The following is a 12,875-nucleotide window of genomic DNA, read 5'->3' as shown; positions in this document are numbered from 1 at the left end:
CTACCGGATCTTTATACTAACCTAACCCTAACCCTAACCACATTCCAACACCATCGCGTCCGCGCGGGATAGCGGTGAGTAAACTGCGCGGCAGGCGAGCAGCACGCCACACGCGCAGGGGAATGGAGCCGGCCACACCCCCGATGCGAGCGCAGACGCGAGCCATTTACCGCCTTATCCGGATGGCCCACCACTCGTCTCGCGTGCTGCCCTCGGGTGAGCTGCCGGCCAATATCCGGAAAGCCGAGGCCGGCCTACGGGAATCCGTCAGGCCGGCTGGGCTCACCCAAGCCACTGAAGAACGGCTGAAGGAGCATGCGAGTGTGTGGGCCAGCAGCGTTCGGGACACTCTGGCACGTCATTACCATGACGGAATGGAGCGTGCCAGGGTGGAAGTCGTCGGCTTGATGGACGAAGACTGGCCAGTCGCCCTGAACATCGCCCGCCGGTGGGCAAGGCGCCGGCTAGGTCCCGTCCTCGCCGACGCCACGCTGACGGAAATAAAATCTTTCCTCCGTGAGACGGCGGCAAATCAACTGGCTCCAGAGGCGGGGGTAAGTGGGCGCGACACGGACATGGACTGGCTGCCGGCTCCAGCGCCTGCATTACAGGCACCGGCACACGCCCCACAGCCCCCCACCGGAACTGCGCTCGCCACTTCCGCCGTGGCGACTGCCGCCTGCCCCGCCACAACAACGGCGACCGCCACAACCAGCACCGCTGGGACCGCGCGGACTGCGGCCCCCCCGTCAGACGACCACCCCGAACCCCGACCGGAGCAAGGTAACTTACCGAATCCGATTCGCGCGGGCAATGGTACGGGGACACATTTCCCATCAGCTCGGCCAGTGGACCACTCCACGCCCCACGGTGTCCCCCCGACACAATGGTGGCGGGGGGACCAGGAGGGCGTGGTGAGAGGCCGGGCTCCCGTCCAGGGCCACTCGCCAGACGTGCTCAGCCCGGACCCACTTCCACAGAGGGTTAAAAGGCTGCCGTCGGGGGCACGGCGATCGGCCCGTCCTCCGTCCCCCGATGCGATTGCGGGCCCCTCCACCCAACGACCGTGGATTGATGATTTATCACCCGGTTTTGGCCGTATCGACCTCGACTGGGGAGAAGGCTCAGACGAGGACGACAACCTGTTGGCCCCCTTCCCCCCATCCCCCCCGACCTACGACGAGGAGGTGGCCGGCCCCTCGGGGATGGGAGCGAATTATCGGCAGACAACAGGTAATGAACTTCCAAATCAAGCGCCGGCGCATGAACCTTCTGATAATACAGGAGAACAGGGCGAAATGAGTTGGGCCAGCCGTTTGAGGGCAAAAAAGACCCCCCGGCCGGCCCACTCATGTTTTGTCCCAACCCGCCTGAGCGCGCTAACAGCAACAAAATTGACAAGAACGCAACCTGCGACTTATCAAAGACCGCCAGCCCTGGGGCTTTCCCGTGTTACAGCACATAGGCCTTGCTTTAGAAAACAAGCAAATTGGTTTTTGCTTGTGAAGTCATCCCGGGTGATCTTGGGAGACTCGAATTTGGAGAGGCTCCCAGATTTTCCCTTCCAAGACTTCCAAATAGATAGCTACCCGGGCGCCACATTCCGACACCTTAAAGCGATCCTGGACAAGGATCAGCAGTCGAGTGGAGTCACACAGGTCATACTATCGGCGGGCATAAATAATAGAATGCAATCGGCTCATAACACGGCGATCAAACAATTACAACAAGCCAAACTGGTGGCGGCACGTCGCTTCCCGAATGCGCGAATCTGGGTTGCAGAAATTAATTTCTCACAGAATTTATCGCAAAAAGAACGGGACAATCTGGCAGTTCTCAATCAGTACATCACCAAAGGCTCTCACGTTCCGGCTCTTCCGCTTGAGCGTTTTAAAGTGGGCCAAGACGGCATACACTGGACGCCCGGAACGGCTCACAGGATGCTTATGCACTGGTGGAATTTTCTGATTGAACAAACAAACTTGCGAGGTGCTGGTGAAGGACCCCGCACGGCACGTACAGGTACTGATTTAATTCAACCTGTAACGTCACAACCAAGGGGCCCGAAATCAATCAATTTTAATCGCGATGAAGGAATCATGATCCTGACCGACAAAATTGATTTAACACCATCGCAACGTCAAGTTTTAAGAAGAGGACTGTCATTTGTACCGGTCAGGGATATAGATCATTCATTAAAACTACAAATGATGCTTGATTTACAAACCTATCATCGGCGCCTTAGCCTAACAACAATATTTCAGAACCGTGGACAGCGGCAGGCGGCCCCATTCACGGCTCCATCAGAATGGAATCCGACTGACACAATGCTACCGGCGGCAGTTAAGGCAACTATCAAAGCCGACTGGAAGGCCTTTAAGGAGATCAATTGGAGTAAAAAGGATAAACAGAATTTGACGAAATCCGAACAAACCGCGCTAACTACTTTAATCCAAGATAAACGCATAATTATTAAGCCGGCAGATAAAGGGGCTGTGGTAGTTGTCATGGACCGAGAACGTTATATACGCGAGGCACTTAGACAACTAAATGATCCGAAATATTACCATAAATTGGACGCCCCGATCTTCTGGGAAACGATCCCGATGATCTGGGAGATTTTGGAGGAGATGAAACGGGCGGACTTCATCACGGCAAAACAACTGAAATTTCTCAGGGGAAGTTCGGACCCACGACCTAGAATCTTTTATCTCCTCCCAAAAATCCATAAGAGCCCGGACAAATGGAGTTTTCCATACGTAATGCCGGCAGGACGCCCCATTGTCTCGGACTGTGATAGCGAGACATACAGGTCGGCTAATTTTGTGGAATTTCACCTCAACCCATTGTCTAACAAGCATCCCAGTTACCTGAAGGACACATATGATTTCCTCGGTAAAATGCGTGATTTACAAATCCCGGGAGATGCATTTTTGTTTACAATGGATGTGGAAAGTTTGTACACAAATATTGACACGCCGACAGGCTTAAGAGCGGTAAAAGAGTGGATGAGGCGCTACCCTAATAGCAGACGACCGGATCAGGCTCTGCTACGCTTATTGGAAATCAATCTCACGAGAAACGAATTCGTATTTGACTCCCAATACTATTTGCAGATACTCGGCACTGCTATGGGCAAAGCCTTTGCACCCTCTTATGCCAACATTTTCATGGCATGGTGGGAAGAGCGGGCACTGTCCTCAGCACCACAACGACCACTACATTATTACCGCTTTTTGGATGATATTTGGGGCATCTGGTCATTCTCGGAGGAGGATTTCGGAAAATTCGTCACACATTTTGAATGCTCAAAGTGAATCCATCTCGGTTAAGGCTAACATTAGCAAAACCCAGGTCGACTTCCTGGACGTCACGACCTTTAAAGGCCCGAATTTCGCCGACACATTGACATTGGATTTTAAGGTGCATTTTAAGGAGATGGATACACATGCATTATTGTGGAGAACAAGCTTGCATCCTCGTCATACTTTTGCCGGCATCATTAAATCCCAATTGTTAAGATTTGCGCGGATTTGTAGCCGCCGGGAGGATTTCCGGGAGGCAACCTCTACTTTGTTTACAGTTCTTCGACGACGAGGATGCAGTAGAAGTGAGCTACGCAAAGCCCGAAGGTCCTTCCGAGAACCCGGTCCACAGGAGCGGCGCGAAGAGGGTGAATGCACCCCGCTGGTGGTGACATTTTCTAGGCAAAGCGTCAGATTAGCAGTCCACTGCAAACTAAATTTTAAGGGTTATTTGAAGACCCAGAGGGGATTTGAACGCCGACCGGTAATTGCCGCGTACCGAAAGAACCCCAATTTGGGGGATCTTCTGGTCCGCGGTTCCTTGCCGGATCTGACGAACACAGAGGAGCAACGGGTATCTCCACGCTCCCGCCCCCTTATCTTCTTACGGCATGGACGAACGAGACGCATAATAAAAATCCCACCAGTGCGCGAGCCCTCCCGTCCAAATTGCATTTACTTGCTACATTGCGCCCTCTGCGGGATTATGTATGTAGGTGAAACCGAGGGAACTATGCAACAGGAAGTCGACAGACTTCGGTGTCACGTAGTGGACAAATCGGGCATTACAGCCTCACGGGTGGTACATCATTATAAATTGCACAAGATGAGCCACCTCGAATGCAGGCCAATTCAAATGGGCCCGTTATGGAACCAAACCGAACGCAAACGCGTGGCCGTGGAATGGCAAATTCGGCTGGGTACACAGTACCCATTTGGTTTAAACACGTGACCAAAGTGTAGAATGAGCGCACCCCCCACCAATAGTGGATTGAACAGTTTATGATGAGGATGAATGACCACTCTTAGGAATGGCCTTTCCACTGAACTGTTCTAACTGGACAACCAAGATGGTGGGACATATTTACTCATAAACACAATACATCAATAATTGAAAATCGTCGTTCAACGCTGTGCTCATTATTCCCCCAAGAGAATCCTGCAAGACAAAAAACAGGGTTAAATTCGGTGTCGGTCAAACTTAACCTGACATGCAGAGAAGTGAAGGGGAAATAATAAGAGCGTTGGAGACACGGATCGATCGGCTTCCGGGAAATGGGCGGCCCCCAGTGTGGAGAGTGCACAACGGAGCGGAGTTCCCCGGGGGGGCTCCCCCACTTTTTGGTGGAGCTCCTCCGGACCGCTACCGGAACTTTATACTAACCCTAACCCTAACCCTAACCCAAACCCTTGACTTGGACTTGGAGGAGAAATTTTCAACAAATCCAAAAGGAAAACAAGGCCTTAGAAAACTTTAATGTTATTCAAGCATATAGGAGAAGCAAAAACCTTGGGGATATGTTAGTACACACGAAAATGACTAATACACAGAATACAAAAAACAATACAAAAGCAACATTGGCAGTACACATATGTATAAAAAAATATATTACTAATAGATGGTCAGGACAGGGAACCCCTATATGGGATACTATAATAGCGGATTCTAGGAATTTAGTTTATGCAATTTTATGTGAGAAATGTGGAAAATTATACGTGGGAGAAACTAGCAATACCCTCCTGGCAAGATTGAAACAACATCTCTATTATATAAAAAAAGGCAATAAAAATACTACATTATATACACACTTTAGGGAACATAATATTAACTCCTTTAAAATTATGGGACTTCAAAACAATAACAATTGGGTTAAGGAACAAAGACAAAGGGCGGAGAGAACATGGATAAAAAAACTGGGGACGATTGAGCCTAAAGGCCTTAATAATAAATATTGATATAATAGGTATATATATTTGGATACATATGTTGGTATGTACATATATGTACATATGTGTATGGTATGGGTGTATAGGCGTATGTATATATATAGATATAAATACATATATATACATATAAATACATATATATATATATATATATATATATATATATTTTTTTTTTTTTTTTGTCTTCAACTAAGTTAAGGTAATATGATTAACACTAACAAGGTTCTACATAACGAATTTCCCCATTCTTATGCGGATATAAATTTACTGATGTATTATCTCCCATTTCATGTCCTCGACAAATATGCATTGTGTGTCTTGGAAAATTTTTTTTTTTTTTGTCAATGCATGTATTTTTAGGTTTCTATATGAATTTTATTGAATTAAGCACTTAACAGGTTGTATTTAGCATGACTATTTCAGCATGTCTCGTTTGAATGAACATTTTATTAGCACTTATTTTTAACTTAGCACTTATATTGCACTTTTAATAAGAGGATTCTATGGAATTGGAGAGTACCAGGTACTAGATTTGGATATTTATTTTTCCTTATTAAATTATGAAAAATAAACATGGGACTAACATAGGGCCTTCAGTGCACTATTATTTACCAATATAAATATATATGAAGATTATTATAGGCATATATGTACATATATATATATATATATATATATATATATATATATATATATATATATATATATATATAACATGTTTTTTTTTTTGTTTTTTTTTCTTCTCTCTCCTCCCCAAAGTCCATAAAACTTTCCATAACTTTGATTGAATCCTTATCTTACACCCCTATAAAAAAAAAAATTTTCTTCCATTATTGAACACCTTATTAGATTTCATAATATATCTAGCATTAATTTAACACCATTTTTTTACTATCTTATATAATATATACGTATGAAAGAGGCTTTTCTTCACCCCTGGGAAACAAAACAATCCCAGGGGGGTAGCCTAACCATTATTTGGAGGCATCAAAACAGACAAAAGCTCTTATATAATCATATGGGTATAAATAGAAATACAAGTTCATATAGATGTGTGTATGCGTATGTATATGTATTTACATATAAATTTTTATATTACTATTACTAATAATAATTTTAAGGTATGTATTTATGTATATATATATATATATATATATATATATATATATATATATATATATATATATATATTGATATATATATAGATATAATTTTTTTTTTTTTTTTTAGGGTATTTTGAGAGGACAAAATATGGAGGGGGAATTATTAGATGTTAGACTTGTGCCCGTGCTTGCCTTTGCAAAAATTATTATATGGGGCAACTATATTAAAATCAAATGAAAGATTTAGTAATAACCCAAATTTCTGATATTCAAAAAGAAATAAAAACAAAAAATTTTTTGCAAGGTGTTTGTACCTTTATCTAACCCTAACCTTAACCCTAAATTGGGAATATCAAGGAAGATGAAAATTTTAAGGGACGACCGCAATGACAAAATTCCTTAACGGATACCCAAAATCAGGGAAAGACAACGTGCGGAGATGATGAGAAATGGAGGAGGAGAAAACAGCAATCGTCTGCAAAAGAAGGATGACGACGCACACACGAGGCAACTGATGAAAGAGATGAAACAGCCACCGGAGGAACCAACATTGTCTGAAGGTCCCAAGACCGGATCTCGGATAAAATGGTGAAATCTAAAAGAAGACGGAGCCAAACAGACTCCGGGCACTCCCGTTTATTACGAAGAATGGGAGGAACCCCACTGTCGGAGGACGACACCAAAGGCCGGACACAGGGCGACCCCCTGGCTTCAGGTGGGTTGTTATGGTGATTGGCGTGAAATTCCTATGATCCCCCGGAAGCGGAGAGTGCATATCGGGATTCGGGGAGACCCGAATCTGACAATGGCGTCCAGAGGAACGAGACATACGAGAGAGCTACAGGAGGAGGAAGAGAGAGACTGGAGGGGGCGACGTGGCGGGCGACGCAGGCGGGAACGTCAGTCGCCCGATTATGACACTACCCCCCCAGCACGACCACGAAAGCGTCCTCGCAAAAGAGAGGACAGCCGCCGCCGAGGTGAGTGGGAGCGCGGGGCGTACTCGCCGCAGCGCGGCGAGCACCGGGCTTCCCGGAGGAGTGCTGGGACCTCCGGGAGGCCGCGCCCGGGCCCTCGGGAGAGGCTCGAGTGGCGCGAGCCGCTTGAGTGGCGCGAGCGGCGCGGGCGGCGGAACCGCCGCCCACGTAGGCCCCCCACCCCACCACCACCACCGCCGCCACCGCCGGCCCGCCGCCGGAGGAGACGCGGACGGGCGGCTCCGCCACCGCCGCCACCATCGCCGGCCCGGCGCGGCCGCCAGACGCCGCGGCGGGGGGAACGCCAGGGCGGCGCTGCGGCGGAACATCGGCCCGGCCGCTGACGGCCAACGGGCCGAGTTCACTGGGGGACATTCCCACCACCCCCAGCGGCGCCGTCCTCGGCGACCCCCCCGTCGTCGGCGGAGGAGTCCGCCGACGATATGCGCCCGGGGGGCACACGTCAGCACGCGCGCGCAGACAAGCGGCAGAAAGGTACTCAAGCAACAAACGTACAGCACGCGCAGCACGCAGGGGATGTAGCCAGCCCCACCCCCCATGCGGGCGCAGACAAGGGCCATATACCGCCTAGTCCGGATGGCCCATCACTCGGCTCGCGTGCTCTCTTCGGGTGAGCTGCCGGCTAACATTCAAAAGGCCGAGGCCAGCCTCCGGGAGTCCGTGAGGCCGGCTGGGCTCACCCAGACAACGGAGGATCGTCTCAGGGAGCACGCGAGCGCATGGGCCAGCAGCGTGAGAGACACCCTGGCACGACACTACCATGACGGAATGGAGCGTGCCAGGGGTGAAGTCGTTGATTTACTGGACGAGGACTGGCCGGTGGGCCTAAACATCGCACGCCGGTGGGCGAGGCGCCGGCTGGGCCCCGTCCTATCCAACACCACGCTTGCGGAAGTAAAATCGTTCCTCCGTGAGACGGCGTCGGACAAACTGGCCCTGACGGCGGGGGTAGGTGTACGCGAGACGGCGATGGACTGGCTGCCGGTACCAGCGCCTGCATTACAGGCGACGGCAGACGCCCGACAAGCCCCCGCCGGACCTGCCACCGCCGATGCCGCCGCTGCTGGAAACGCTGCCACGACCACCGCTGCCGCTGCCGCTGCGCCGACCCCTCAGGCCCCCCCAGTGGACGCACAGCCAACCCCCCGGATGGAGGAAGGTAATCAACCGGCTCCGTCTCGAGTGGCAAACACGATCGGGGCACATTTTTCAGAGGCCTAGCCTGTGGACCACTCAACGCCCCGCGGGGCCCCCCCGACACAATGGTGGCGGGGGGACCAGGGGGGCGTTGTACAAGGTCGGACGCCCGTCCAGGGCCACAGGCCAGACGCGCTGAGCCCGGACCCGCTTCCACAGAGGGTTAAAAGGCTCCCGTCAGGGAGACGGCAACTGGTCCACCCCCCCTCCCCTGATGCGATTGCGGGCCCTTCCACCCAAATGCCGTGCGTGGATGATTTATCTCCCGGCATTGGCCTCATCGACCTCGACTGGGACATCGACTCAGCCGAGGAGAACAACCTGCTGGCGCCCCTCCCCACCTCACCCCCGGCTCACGACGAGGAGGTGGCCGGCCCCTCGGGGGTGGGAGGGCACGTTCACCGTCCAGCAGGTAACCAATCTCCGCCTCGAACGCCGGCGAATGAATCTCCCGGAGGTGTAGGAGAACGGGATGAAACGAGCTGGGCCAGCCGGTTAAGGGCAAATAAGACCCCCCGACCGGCCCACTCATGCTCCGCCCGAACTCGCCAGAGCGCACCAACAAACACAAAATTGACAAGAATGCAACCCGCGACTTATCAAAAACCACCGGCCCCGGGGCTTTCCCGTGTTATAGCACACAGGCCCTGCTTCAGGAAACAGGCAAATTGGGGCCTGTTCGTGAGATCATCTCGGGTGATCCTGGGTGACTCAAATTTGGCGAGACTCCCCGATTTTCCCTTCCAAGATCTCCAAATTGATAGCTATCCGGGCGCCACACTTCGACACTTAAAATCGATCCTTGATAAATATCAGCAATCGAATGCGGTGACCCAGGTCATTCTATCAGCGGGCATTAACAATAGAGCACAATCAGCTCATAACACGGCGGTTAAGCAATTACAGCAAGCTAAATTGGCCGCAACACGCCGATTCCCGAATGCGCAAATCTGGGTTGCGGAAATTAATTTCTCCCAGAATTTATCGCAAAAAGAACGGGACAATTTGGCAGTCCTCAATCAATATATCACCAAAGGCTCTTACATTCCGGCTCTTCCGTGTGAGCGTTTCAAAGTGGGCAGGATGGCATACACTGGACGCCCGGAACGGCTCATAGGATGCTTATGCACTGGTGGAATTTTCTGACTGAGCAGGCGGATGCGCGAAGAGAAGGTGAAAGACCCCACGTGGAGCGTGCAGGTATTGACTCGACTCATCCTGTAACGTTACAACAAAAGGGACCACATGCAATCAATTTTAATCGCGGTGAGGGAATTATGATCCTGACCGATAAAATTGATCTCTCACCCACGCAACGCCGAGTATCGAAAAGAGGATTGTCTTTTGTTCCGGTGCGGGACGTGGACCAGACGATTAAACAACAAATGATGCTAGACTTACAAGCATATCACAGACGCCTTAGCCTCACAGCAATTTTTCAGAACCGTGGACAGCGACGGGCTATTCCATTCACAGCCCCGTCAGAATGGAATCCGACTGAAACAATGCTGCCAGCGGCGATCAAGGTTGCCATCCAGGCCGACTGGAGGGCCTTTAAGGAAATCAATTGGAACAAAACGGACAAACCCAACTTGACGAAATCCGAACAGACCGCGTTGACTGACTTAATCAAAGATAAACGAATAGTCATTAAACCGGCGGATAAAGGGGCAGTTGTAGTTGTCATGGACCGAGAACGTTATATACGTGAGGCACTTAGACAACTGAATGATACAAAATACTACCGCAAATTGCAGGCCCCGATCTTTTGGGAAACAATTCCCATGATCGAGGAAATCTTGGAGGAGATGAAACGGGCGAACTTCATCTCAGCCAAACAACTGAAATTTCTCAGAGGAAGCTTTTTAGATGACATTTGGGGCGTCTGGCCATCTTCTGAGGAAGACTTTGAAAAATTTGTAACACACTTGAATGCACAAAACAAATCGATCTCGGTCAAGGCTAATATTAGCAGAACCCATCGCGCGCGCGCAGAACAGCGGTCAGTTTCTCGAGCAGTAAGCGCACAGCACGCGCAGCACGCAGGGGGATGGAGCCGGCCCCACCCCCCATGCGCAGGTATGGCGCAGACCAGGGCCATCCATTGCCTGATTCGGATGGCCCACTATTCATCTCGCGTGCTCTTCTCGGGTGAGCTGCCGGCCAACATTCAGAATGCCAAGGCCGGCCTCACGGATTCCCAGTGGCCGGCCACCGGGAATCCGTGAGGCCGGCTGGGCTCACCCAGACCACGGAAGGTCGACTTAAGGAGCACGCGAGTGTGTGGGCCAGCAGCGTGAGGGACACCCTGGCATGTCACTACCATGACGGGATGGAGCGTGCCAGGGCCGAAGTCGTTCGATCTGTTGGACGAGGACTGGCCGGTGGCCTTAAACATCGCGCGTCGATGGGCGAGGTGCCAGCTGGGCCCCGTCCTCTCCGACACCACGCTCGCGGAAACAAAATCGTTCCTCCGTGAGACGGCGTCCAACAAGTTGGCCCTAACGGCGGGGGTAGGTGGACGCGAGATGGCGATGGACTGGCTGCCGGTTCCAGCGCCTGCATTACAGGCGACGGCAGACGCCCGACAAGCCCCCGCCGGATCTGCCACCGCCGATGCTGCCGCTGCTGTCAGGACAGCCACCACCACCACTGCAACTGCTGCCGCACCGCTTACTGCCCCCCCACTGGACACACAACCTGCTCCCTGACCGGAAGAAGGTAACCAACCGGCTCCGTCTCGGGTGGAAAATATGACTAGGGCGCAAATTTCATCGGCCCAGCCTGTGGACCACTCCGCGCCCAACGGGATCCCCCCAACACAATGGTGGCGGGGGGACCAAGGGGACGTGGTACAAGGCCGGACGCCCGTCCAGGGCCACAGGCCAGACGTGCTGAGCCCGGACCCGCTTCCACAGAGGGTTAAGAGGCTCCCGTCAGGGAGACGGCAATCGGCCCGCCCCCCCTCCCCTGACGTGACAGCAGGCCCATCTACTCGAATGCCGTGTGTGGATGATCTATCTCCCGGCATTGGCCTCATCGACCTCGACTGGGACTTCGACTCAGCCAAGGAAGACAACCTGCTGGCTCCCTTCCCTCCTGCCGAGGGATGGCAGAGTTTTAAAACACGAGGCTCCCATTCGGGATTAAACGGTGACAAAGGGGGTTCCTGACGCCACCCCGACGTGAGTGAGTGCATCATGGGACCTCGGTGTTTACCGGATCCCAGTTTCTAACCCAAAAACCTAACCCTGGGGTAAGACAGCTAACGCACACGGGGCTTGGGGGGAATGCCCCCACTACCCACCGAAGTTAGCACAGTGCCGCCCCCACTTAGCATCTTGCTAAAGCTACGCGAGTGTCTTCGCAGTCGGCTGGCAGTAGAGTCAGACGCCTGATGAGAGCAAGCAGTGCTCGAAACGTCGCGTGACTGACTACCGTCCACCAATTGACTAGTCAATGCGCCGCCAGCGGACTGCGGAAGAAACGGACCGAAGCAATGGAGAAATGCCTGAGGAGAGAATTGGGGACGAACCACCGAATTTATGCACGGGCGTGCGTAATGGCGTTGGAAGTGTTTGATGTTCATCCTGGTTCAAACTGTTCTCAATAAATGTGACTAAAGCATCCACAAAGTGTTTTAATGATGCCCGCCGTCAATGATGCGCAAAATGCGGATGGTATGACGGGTGTTGCAGCAACCGGTTTGATACGTATATTTACGCACGCGCACACACTCACACACTCACGCACACGCACACATGAATACCATAATGGAGACGCCGGTGATCAACCTTCGGATCCCGAAAAGAAGAGATGGAGATCGGCGAGGGTCCGATCAAAACACCCCGCAACAATAGACGGATGGAATGAAAGGTATAAGGGACCCGGTGTGAAGATAAAATGCACACGCACACACACACATGCCGATTTCAACAAGTATGCGCGCAGGTAAATGGATATGAGAATGCATACATCCAATGAAAACGCGTGGGACGATGATACGGGATCCTTCATAAAAATACGGATATGATGGGGACTCAAAATGGAACTCAAATAAGGGCTAAAAATAATTACACGTAAGTACAGACAGAGGGCGTAAAGGGAGTGAACGGGTAGAACACGTGATGCACACAAGGGGGTGGGCTCTCAATTAAGGCAAAGCTCCGAAAGTATCGGGAGAGCGAAACTTACGTGTACACTGGTTACTGCTACTCGACGCATTTGCTTCGCAAGTGGTTTGTTTGTACAAGTGTTGATACATAATGGAAAGATTTAAGAGAGGAAGAGTTCGGGCAAGAACCATGCAGGTCAGTGCAATTAAT

At 51.3% G+C, this 12,875-nt stretch overlaps 1 protein-coding gene and 1 pseudogene across 3 annotated transcripts; both read left to right on the top strand.

Moving 5' to 3' along the window:
* The first annotated feature begins 479 nt into the window (after positions 1-479).
* LOC148428436 (uncharacterized) lies at positions 480-12,138 on the top strand. Of its 3 annotated transcripts, none has more exons than XM_088408167.1 (8): positions 480-554; positions 633-783; positions 981-1,233; positions 6,776-7,335; positions 8,306-8,512; positions 8,710-8,962; positions 11,068-11,271; positions 11,469-12,138. In XM_088408167.1, the coding sequence occupies exons 4-7, from the start codon at positions 7,270-7,272 to the stop codon at positions 11,259-11,261; spliced, it is 720 nt and encodes a 239-aa protein (XP_088264293.1). In that variant the 5' UTR covers positions 480-554; positions 633-783; positions 981-1,233; positions 6,776-7,269; the 3' UTR covers positions 11,262-11,271; positions 11,469-12,138. The 3 variants fall into 3 exon arrangements, with proteins under 3 accessions (XP_088264293.1, XP_088264292.1, XP_088264291.1); XM_088408166.1 differs by having other exon boundaries at positions 11,334-12,138; XM_088408165.1 differs by having other exon boundaries at positions 11,068-12,138.
* On the top strand, positions 2,763-3,937 carry LOC148428437 (uncharacterized; annotated as a pseudogene).
* Positions 12,139-12,875: the final 737 nt, after the last annotated feature.

The sequence above is a fragment of the Hippichthys cyanospilos genome, chromosome 2 (assembly GCF_059441005.1).
Source record: "Hippichthys cyanospilos isolate Australia breed blue-spotted pipefish chromosome 2, RoL_Hcya_1.0, whole genome shotgun sequence".
NCBI lineage: Eukaryota > Metazoa > Chordata > Actinopteri > Syngnathiformes > Syngnathidae > Hippichthys > Hippichthys cyanospilos.
The sequence above is the reverse complement of the archived record's forward strand: the minus strand, read 5'-3'. Positions and strand labels throughout refer to the sequence as shown.

What these genes read in the sequence shown, in the direction of transcription:
- LOC148428436 (XM_088408167.1), top strand. Translation starts at nt 7,270, where the DNA reads ATGACACTACCCCCCCAGCACGACCACGAAAGCGTCCTCGCAAAAGAG. An exon ending in AGAGGACAGCCGCCGCCGAG is followed by an intron (nt 7,336 to 8,305) that starts GTGAGTGGGAGC and finishes CGGCGGGGGTAG; the next exon opens with GTGTACGCGAGACGGCGATG. An exon ending in GCACGTTCACCGTCCAGCAG is followed by an intron (nt 8,963 to 11,067) that starts GTAACCAATCTC and finishes CGGCGGGGGTAG; the next exon opens with GTGGACGCGAGATGGCGATG.